Source organism: Osmerus eperlanus, chromosome 4, assembly GCF_963692335.1.
Source record: "Osmerus eperlanus chromosome 4, fOsmEpe2.1, whole genome shotgun sequence".
In the NCBI taxonomy this organism is placed as follows: Eukaryota; Metazoa; Chordata; class Actinopteri; order Osmeriformes; family Osmeridae; genus Osmerus; species Osmerus eperlanus.
Genome location: NC_085021.1, coordinates 23693697 through 23704319, shown reverse-complemented (window position 1 = coordinate 23704319; position 10623 = coordinate 23693697). Strand labels below are relative to the sequence as shown.

Genomic DNA, 10623 nt, shown 5'->3' with positions numbered 1-10623 from the left:
GATTGAGTAAGGTGGTCCTTGTGCCCTTCCTTATACCATATAATATAATTTACATTTACATTTAGTCATTTAGCAGACGCTCTTATCCAGAGCGACTTACAGTAAGTACAGGGACATTCCCCCGAGGCAAGTAGGGTGAAGTGCCTTGCCCAAGGACACAACGTCAGTTGGCATGACCGGGAATCGAACTGGCAACCTTCGGATTACTAGCCCGATTCCCTCACCGCTCAGCCACCTGACTCCCGTATAATGTTGTTTAAGGATTGCATAACTACATTTACTGTTGTCAAAACCAGATTTTGCCAAGTAGGAGACTGACCCTGGGAAGGCATTATGAAGGCATCTGGATGTTTTACGCTGATGTTAGCTTTGCAGTTAGCTTTTTTTCTAGTAAAACTAGTACCCCAGAATGTTCCTTAAATTTCCATTCATTCTATTTGCCAAAATAATTCAGATTTTACAGAGGGTTTGGGGGCACTGCAGTTCGGGTTAGGGTTAGCAGTCCTGGTACACAGTATTCCAGTAAAGAGTGAGTCACAGTTACTAAAAATAAATCACTCAAGTGTGTGTGTGGGGGTGGTATTAGTGTGTGTAGGAGTGTATGCACAGGGGGAGGGAGGAACAACCATGTCCCAGGTTGGAGGAGAGATTCTCATCTTCTGTATTGATGCTCCCTACACACACACACACATTTAGTTACTCCTTTACAAAGGAGATGCTGTGACTGGTAGGAGGGATGGAAGAAGGGGGATGGAGGGATGGAAGAAGGAAGTAATGTATTGGAGATGTAGAGATGAAAGTTACAAACACACAGACAGACTCAACGCACGAAAACACAGAAACACACATGCACACATTCTGTCCATGTGCTGTAACACACAGACACCAACACAAAGGGAGGTTTGGAATGATGTCTGCTCATGCTAAATGTTAGGGTTGGTAGGTAATGTAAGGGTTAGTAAAGGTGAAGGGCACATGGTCACCTGGCTTTCAGAGACCTTCACAGACTGCAGAGAAACAAACATGGAGGTAGGGTGACAAAGACTGACAGCCAGGCAAGCAAACAGACAGACAGTATGAGAGACAGACAGACAGGATGAGAGACAGACAGGCTGGCTGGCAGACTAAAGCAGAATAGAAAGATGAAGGGGAGGGGCTGGAAGGTACCAGGGGAATACTGAGAGAGAAACGGAGAGAGAGGGGCTGCAATGAAAGGAATGATGTCATTTCTCCAAAGCAGCGAATGAGAGTGCAGGAGGGAGGAGGAGCAGAGACAAGGCTAGAAGGGTGTGTTTTTGTATCACTGCAGCATCCATTCAAAGCAGGAAAAAGACCCACTTAGACACAAACAGACATAAGACAGAACAGACCGCTGGTATAGGAGGCCTAATAACCCCAACCCAGAGCAGAGGAGAGGCTGAGACCACCATCACCTGCTGAGGTAGGAGCCAACAGGGATGGAGACAATGGCTGGATCCCACCATGCTGAATGTGTGTGTGTGTGCTCGTGTGTGTGCTTATGAATGTTCATACATGCATATGCGTATGTGTGAGGGTTGTAGTTATCACAGCTGTGGACTTGGCTCTTGGTGTGTTGTGTAAAAAGAGGGCCGATATTACAATAATATGTGAGGATTAACTAGTGTACATACATATCTAGTTTACTAAATACATTCAGACATTAGGCTTTCTGTTTAATAGGTGTATAACATAGATTAGTATGGAATGAAGGGTGTATGTATGTGTGTCATCTGTTGTGGAGTTTTTTTAAATTAATATTGGATAACATTCAGCACTATAGAACATCAGTCTTTCGTTATTAATGATCAACCTTATATTTGTGTGTGGCATGTGTAGGGTTATGGAAAGTAGATGGGGTTAAAAGCTTAGGGGGTTAGAGGGTTAGGGTTAGAGGGGTTACGGTTAGGAGGTTAGGGCTGGGGTTAGGGTTAGGTGGGATGTTAAGGTGCAGAAACAAGGAAGTCAGAATGCAGAGGTAGGAATTATGTGTGCAGAGTAGGGTCCAGACACAGCTAGCTAAGAAGCAGAGACAGGAAGTTAGGCTGGAGACAGGTTTGCGGTTGGCTGTGGTTAGGTATTGCAGAGCAAGAGCTTGCAGGTTTAAATCACCTTCTGTTCATCACTTTGGATAAAAGCTTTTGCTAAATGAATACATTATTATTATTATTATTACAGGCTCATAATAATAACCCAATATTGATCTCTTTACATCTCCTCCTCCCCCCTCTCTCTACATCTCTCCCTTCTTCCCATCCCTCTCTGTCTCCCCCACCACCCTTTTTCTGATCTCATTCCTATTTTCTGATCTGTTTCACCCCTCTCTGTTCTTTTTTTCACTTTCTGACAGAATGGGGTCTTTGTGTTGATAAATGGAAGGAATGCTTCTCTCTTCCATTCCCCTCCTATCCTTTTCTCCTCCTTAATCCATGTAATATTACTGTCCTTTTATTTTAAACCTTAATATCTCCTTCCTCTCTTCTATGAGTCTGTGCATTTTACATGTGAGTGCGTAACACGTGTTTCTGCGTGGAATGTGTGTGACAGGATGTGTTTAGGGTTTAATATCTTCAGAACCATTCATCTACACCAGGGGTGTCGTTAGACCCTTTTTACTGGGGCACATGCCCCAGTATAAATCTGCTGTGCCCCAGTAAAATCAAAAGTTTGAGTTTTAACAATTTACTTTATTAGTCAGTGCATTCATTTAGATTGATAATCTCTGAAAAAAAATCCGCAGTATCCCAATTAACGCTTGTAAAATCAAAGCAGTTTAACCGAATTCCATGTCAGCGTGCTTTTCTGAGCTTGCCAAATAGCCACACAGAAGTCAGAATTGAGGTAGGCTAAGAAAACATTACAAAACTAGAGACGGTACAATTTCTGGGGAAATTGTTGGGTGTGCTTGCGTCTGTTGCAGATGGGTATGTTTTCAGGCTGTGAATATCAACACCCTGTATTTTTGTACGCCCTTCAACCGGTTAGCTCCTGCGATTCCCACACAGTAGAAGTCTAGTAGTTAACTAGCTCTACAATTTACCGGGGCTAGGTCTGAATCTAGGAGCAAAATGGAGCACAGCTGCCAGCTGTAGGTATATGCAGGTAGCAACGCTAGTGCTAAATAAGTATTTAGTTGGTCGGCTCCATGACTCCGGGGAAGTAGGGCTCGTGAGTCTGCTCACCAAAAGAACAAAGGGAAACCCACTTATCTAGCAGAACCCTGTAAGACCCCTTGTTGTAAAATTACAACGTCACTTTTAGTTCTTTAATTGCTACTTTTTTGGGGGGGAAAGACCACATTTATCCAATAGCATTGCAAGGCAAGACAATAGGACCCATTGGCTATGTAAATGTGGCCTTTCAAAAAAAAATCAGATTTGCAAATGTGTTTTTTTGGAGAGCTAAAAGTGATTTTTAAATTTATTTTAAACCGGGTCTTACAGACATGTTTGTAGGTACCTAGCGAAAAATACCCTCAACTTTCCTAGCTAAGGGACTATTGCTGAGGGCTCGCTGATATCGCTGTCTGTGTTACTAGAACGGCGTATCTATGCGTCGTTGCTAACGTGTGCTGACGTTGTGACGTTAGGCTAGCACTGAGGCACTTTTTGCCGCAAAAACTTCATTCATGTCTAAACCGTGCAATGGAACGTAAATTCCAATAGAAGCATTGCAATCGGGACCAAGACTAACATTTTGACACCGACGTTGTCGATGTAGTCCAAATATTGAGAGATCCTTAGGGGTGGGAAAATAAATAATAATAATATATATGTGAGAGAACAAAGGTTGTGCTCGCCGAAGGCAACACACCCAACTAAAGAAAGTTTCTAAATGAGTTAAGGTTAGGGTTAGGCCCTAACCCTAACCTGATGTCCCTGCCAAAGCTAATATCAAACTTGCATCCCTGAACTGTTGTATAATGGGTTAAGCAAGGGGAGTTTCTATAGCCGAGTGCATTGTGCGCAGCACGCTTGGAAGAAAAAAAAAGGGATATGAATAGGGGCCTGTGCCCCAGTAGAGTTTTATGTCTAACAACGCCTCAAGAAACTACAACATTCTTGCACATTATTTTGCTCCTTGGTTGCTGTTATTTCTCATAAGAGAGAAGACTTCAGTGAGAACACACACAATACTCTTGGTTTCCTATTTGAGAATCAGTTCAGTGAAAATCTATGGGAGACATATTACTTTAGATGATTAAAAGACAGAATGATGACATAAGCTCCTGCTCCCTCTCAACCTGTGTGTTCCACAGTGTGCCTGTGTGTACTCTAACCCTAGCAGAGAACGTGCTTCTGCTACAAGCATAAATGCTTCATCGATGTTATTCTCTGTTTAGGTTAGGGTTGGTAGTATTAAACTCTCCGTGTTTGATGTGTGTGTGCTCACAGTGAGAAATTGTACAGTGGCAGACACACACAAACATATTTTATTATTATTTTTGCTCATTTACAGATGCATAATTGCAAAAACAACAGTTGAAATACTTGTATGCTGCTCGGAATACTTTTGGAAAGTACCACCCCCCAAACAGGAATTGAATGGTTCCTGCCTTTTGGTCTCCATGACTCTTGATTGGTTCCTAGTTCCTGTGGTGGAAATGCAGTTCAGGGGTAAAGTTCCTGTGGTTAAAACGCAGGATATGAACTAACCAGGAACTGACTGGTAACTTACTATAAACTAAACCTAGGAACAAGCTCGTCCAACTTCTATATGTTACCTCTCATCTCCATACTATGGTTAGAATATTCAGACTAGGATATCCATGTCTAACAATGGCAGGGTTATAATACCAAACGTGCCAGGGTCATAATATATAACCATGTTTTGGTAATAATATATAACCATGCTCGGCTAATAATATATAACCAATATCGCTGTACCAGTTTAGAGGAATGTTATATATACTCAAGGAAGGAACGAGTATCTAAAGCTCAATTAAATAAAAGGTAAAAATCAAGTTACAAATACACCCAAAACAACTGGTGATTTTGAGCATATATCCATAGAGATTTAAGTGTTCTATTTGTACAAAATGTAACTGCAATCTGAAAATATCTTTTTTTGTTATATTCATAAATTATCATTTTAATTCTTAACAAAATATGGAGACCAGACATGTGAAATGATATCATCCCCTCCCTTCTTTACCAACCATCCTCTCCTCTCTCTCTCTCTCTCTCTCTCTCTCTCTCTCTCTCTCTCTCTCTCTCTCTCTCTCTCTCTCTCTCTCTCTCTCCTCACTCCATCCTAACTAGTCATCCTTGCCTCTCCTTCTCTCCCTCCCTCTCTCCCTCTCTCTGTCCCTGCTGGTTTTATGTGTCCCAAGGCTGACCAGCTGCCTGCATGTATTTATAGCATGTTGACGTGTGCATGTGTGTGAATGAGTGTGTTTGTGGTGTGAGATTTTTATAAAAGAAAGGAAGACCTGCATGAATATAGAAAGCAGGCAACATGTCAGAATGGAGAAGGGAGACTAAGAAATCAGTGTAAGTGAGAGAGTGTGTGTGAAAGAGAGAGGGAGAGAGTGTGTGTGAAAGAAAAAGGGAGAGAGTGTGAAAGAGGGAGAGAGGGAATGTCTGAGTGGAGCGATGGAGGGATGAACTGAGGAAATACAGGGTGTGGCACCAGAAAGAAAGAGAGGGAGAGGGGGATGGGAGGAGAGGAAAGGAGGGGCGAGAGGGGGATGGGAGAAGAGAAATATTGCTGCGTTCGGCTAGAGTCAGAGTTACCATGGTGATGGGAAAAGAGAGAGTAGGGAGAAGCACCTTACACACATGCACATGCACACAAATACACACATGCACACACACACACAAATACACACCTGCACACACACACACACACAAATACAGACATGCACACACACACAAATACACACATGCACACACACATGCACACACAGAGGTTCTCTCAGACTTATTAAAATGTCCTTTTAATATAAAGAAGATTTTTCCTTCATTGGAGTATGATGCAGATGGTGAGAGCGATGAGAGAGAGGAAAAAAGAAGTTGTGAGAGAGGGAGAGGTGAAAGAGAGGAAGAGGGAAGAGGAGAGAGGAGCAGGAGGATAGCAAAGGTGGAGAAAGATAAGTGGAAATGTGAGCTGCCCATGGGGAGTGGAGGAGGAGAAAGAAAAGAGGGAGAGAGAGAAATAAAGGAGAGAGGACTGTCTGTGGCCTATGATCTTCCAGATCTACCCAATCCAACCCCTAAATGCCTAACCCTAGGTGCCTAGCCCTGATCCTAGGTGCCTAGCCCTAACCCTAGGTGCCTAGCCCTGATCCTAGGTGCCTAGCCCTAACCCTAGGTGCCTAGGCCTGATCCTAGGTGCCTAGCCCTGACCCTGAGGCTCCTCTGCAACCTCACAGATGCTTTCCAGGAAGCACTTTCTGAACAGCTGTCAGCTGATAGCAGCTAAGCCTAATGGCAGAGACCTGAAACAGCCATGGTATCGACATACAGTATATATGCAGGCTGAATGAGATACAGTAAATATGCAGGTTGAAAAACATACAATATATGCAGAGTAAATGACATACAGTATGTGCAGGTTGAATTACATTATTGAGCTTAAGATTTAGCTGTCCCAGCTCATGTTATCATCCCAGCTCCATCAATTGTTGAGATCATCACTAACAATCACAACTGTGAATGCTTCATTTCAACAAGGAACATCTGCTTTTTTCCACTAAACGTGTGCATGTGTATAAGTGTGGTTGTTTGTGTGTGTGTGTTGGTGGTGTGTGTTAGATTCTGACTAAGGACTTACATATTTAAATCAGCTAATTTGGCCTCTCATCTCCTTTCAAATTCAAATCTTATCTTATGGGCATGACAGTGTTTAGTCACCTCTATAGCAATCTCCCAACACACACACACACACACACAGGGAGAGAGAGGAGGGAGGGGAAAGAGTCACAATTGATGCAGTGCTTTGTTCTAGAAGCTGATGGTGACACAACCAGGCACCTTATTAAGTTCTCTCTCTAGAGACACAAACACAACGGAGACATTACACAGGGGCGTGTGTGTAAGGGGTGTGCGTGCGGTGTGTGTAAGGGGTGTGCGTGCAGTGTGTGTGCGGTGTGTGCGTGTTGACTTCACCTTGAGTCACTCTCATCGTAAGTGACTTCACAGTGACATTATTTCATTATCCACTATAACTATATAACTGTTTTTACACACACACACACACAAACACACACAACACACACTCCATCTGCCTCTCACATCCAGACAAAGACATAGCACACTCCAAGAGCTTCATGGTTAGACCCTGACCAAGTTATTACATATTCATGAGGTAGATTGTAGAGGACATCATGATTGAGATCTACACACACACACACACACACACTTATGCACACTTAGAAACACACATTCTCATAAACAGTTACACACGTGTGTGTGTGTGGTTAGTAAATGTGAAGTACATTGATGAATAATGAATTTAGGTGAATTTAGGTCATCGCCAACTGGTTGAGAAAACTGGGAATAGCATTGTGAAGGCTTCCCCCAGCTCTGCTCTCCCCTCCTCCCTCTCTTTCCCCTCCTCCCTCTCTCTCCCCTCCTCCCTCTCTCTCCCCTCCTCCCTCTCTCTCCCCTCCTCCCTCTCTCCCCTCCTCCCTCTCTTTCCCCTCCTCCCTCTCTCTCCCCTCCTCCCTCTCTCTCCCCTCCTCCCTCTCTCTCCCCTCCTCCCTCTCTCTCCCCTCCTCCCTGTCTCTCCCCTCCTCCCTCTCTCTCCCCTCCTCCCTCTCTCTCCCCTCCTCCCTGTCTCTCCCCTCCTCCCTCTCTCTCCCCTCCTCCCTCTCTCTCCCCTCCTCCCTCTCTCTCCCCTCCTCCCTCTCTTTCCCCTCCTCCCTTTCTCTTCTCCGTTCTCTAATCTCACTATCCACAATTTCTTTTTTTTGGACCGGAATATATCAATGAATTAATTTCACGGTCTGTCAATCTTTACCCCCCTGCTTACAATACAGACACATATACATGGAGTCATGTTACAGTACATACATTCGACATATATAGTTCATAGATATCAATACATAGTCATATAAATACATAATTAGATAAATACAAAGTTCTTATATATCATACAAAGTTACAAAGTTTAAAGTGAAATATTAATATACATTTATGTAAACATAAGCAACAACTCTGGCATTATTGGCATAAAGATGGAAGTAATCCTAAAAAATATATTACATTGAGTGACTTCTTCAAAACTCTAACTTTCATAATATGAAAAAAAGGAAAGTGGTTTTAAAGAAACGTTTTGCGTCCTAAGAGATTCCCAACATGCAGACTTTTTTTACCAGCATGTGTCACGTGTAAATCAACATGATAATGGTTAACGGAACACAACATCAAGCTTCTGTCATGGCCATCTCAGTCCCTGACCTGAGCTGGAGAGTGCACGAGAGAGAGTGCACGAGAGACGACCCTTGATTATCGAGAGATTCTGGAAAGAGGAATGGTCTCAGATTCCTTGCTGTAGATTCTCCAACCTTATTAGATGTTACTGGAGAACACTCTGCACTGTGTTATTGCAAAGGGATGTTGTACAAGGCAGTAAATGCAGGGTGTGGCACTTGGTTTCACTCACAGGCATGGGTATAAAATGCCCAGGAATCAGATGCAGAAACAGCTGAGCCCCTAACCCTATATTAGGGTCATGACACACAAACCCTATTACATCAACACACACACACACATACTGTCACCCTGCTCAGTTTGGCTCCTTAAGTTTGTAAATAAGCCTGGCAGGTAACAGTAGTGTGTGTGTGTATGTGTGTGTGTGTGTGTGTGTGTATGGTGTGTGTATAGTGTGTTTGTGTGCACAGTGTATGTATGGTGTGTCTGTGCATATGTGTATGGTGTGTGTGTCAGGTGTGTATGTGGTGTGTTTATGTGTGTGTGTGTGGTGTGTGTGGGGGGAGGGGGTTGGGGCAGGGGGCAGTTTGTTCATGGTTCAGGGGTCATAGCTGACAAAAATAGCAGAGTGGATGGGCTTGGAGCTGACTACAATAGAGGCGTAGCAGGAGTTGTGTGTGTGTGTGTGTGTGTGTGCAAGAGAGACAGACTGTGTAATTAGGAGGGGGTCTGCATTAGCCAGCTGTTACTTTCTACCCCATCCCCCAATCTCGTGCCTGAGTGTACTTCAGAAGAGGCCGAGTGGTTCATTTAACGTGTCAAAGATTTGGGTCTGCTGACCCTTTATGTTTCAGTTTTGAATGTATGTAACTTTTCTGTCTCTCTCTTTGTCTGTCCCTCTCTCTCTTGGTCTCTCTCTCTGTCTCTGTCTGTCTCTTTCTCCCCATCCCTCAAAGGGTCAGTGTGAACTCATAAAAAAGGAACAATGAGGAGGGCTTTATTATCAATCAAAATGTACCACACACACTGTCTCTCTCACGCACGCACTCACGCACGCAGGCACACACACACACAAACACAGCCCTGTCAGCAGTAATGTCATTAGGAGGAGACTGCTGTTTCCTGCTCCTCTGATCTGTTCAGGAGACAACAGTAACCGTCTGACGTCTCTCTCTATCCCTCCCTCTCCCCCGCCCCTCTTTCTGTGTATCCCTCTCTGTACCCCTCCCTCTATCCCCCTTTTCTCTACCTCTCTCTCCTCTACATGCCCTTCTCTCTACCCCCCCATATAGTGTCTGAGGAGGGTTGTGGTTGAGGCCCATGGACCTGTGAGAGATGTGTTTATCACTACAGTTGGACAGGAGGGGGCGCAGCTGCCCTGCACTCCTCCTCCTCCTCCTCCTCTTATCCTGCCCTCCACCCACCCAGGGAGCCATCAGCATCCCCAAAGACTGTGAGTACTCCTGATGGGATGGACACACAATATCACAATAAACACACAATATCAAATAGAGAGAGAGGTAAGGATAAAGACAAGGAGTTAAAAGACAGGGAGAGAGAGATAGACAGAGAGAGATAGACAGAGAGAGATAGACAGAGAGAGATAGATAGATAGGGAAAGAGAGATAGAAAGGGAGGGAGAGAGAGATAGAAAGAAAGGGAAGGTGGGAGAGAGAGAGGTGAAGTGGTGTTAGTGTATCTGTTTGGAGAGACTCCTCATGGATCTGAGTCTAATGCATTTTACTAATCTGAAGTCTGTAGTCTGACCCTAGCCTCTTGCTTAAAGGTCTTTGTCCTTTTTCCTGCTCTCATGTGGACTAACAGACAAAGTGCAGAACAGTAAGTAACTCTTCCTTTACTAGGGCTGGGTGGTATGGCCTAAAATGTATCGTATTTTTCGGAAATAAAATCGTGGTTTATACCTTGATTTTAAATTTTTCTTGTGGTGGTGCGGTTTATATTTTGAAGCGGCTTATAATAGTGGCATTGCTACGAGTATTATGCTAGCTAACTTAAGCCGGAAGCTAACTACATTTACGTTTACATTTATTCATTTAGCGGACGCTTTTATCCAAAGCGACTTCCAAGAGAGAGCTTTACAAAAGTGCATAGGTCAATGATCATAAACAACGAGATAGCCCAACATTGTGGGTAGCCAAAACATGAAGCATACATTGTGAAAAGCAAATAAATGCCAATGGGAAGAAACATAAGAGCATGTATTTAAACA

At 43.7% G+C, this 10623-nt stretch overlaps 1 protein-coding gene across 4 annotated transcripts in view; it reads left to right on the top strand.

The window, feature by feature from the left end:
• The first annotated feature begins 1245 nt into the window (after positions 1 to 1245).
• LOC134019503 (neural cell adhesion molecule L1.1-like) overlaps positions 1246 to 10623 on the top strand; it is a 32169-nt gene continuing 22791 nt past the window's right edge. For 2 of the 4 annotated variants that reach the window (XM_062460455.1, XM_062460454.1), the window contains exons 1-3: positions 1247 to 1441; positions 9686 to 9846; positions 10218 to 10232. In XM_062460455.1, the coding sequence (XP_062316439.1) occupies positions 9729 to 9846; positions 10218 to 10232 (133 nt within the window). In that variant the 5' untranslated portion in view covers positions 1247 to 1441; positions 9686 to 9728. Of the gene's footprint in view, positions 1442 to 9685; positions 9847 to 10179; positions 10233 to 10623 lie in introns of those variants that run through there. The other 2 variants (XM_062460456.1, XM_062460457.1) reach the window with 2 other exon arrangements.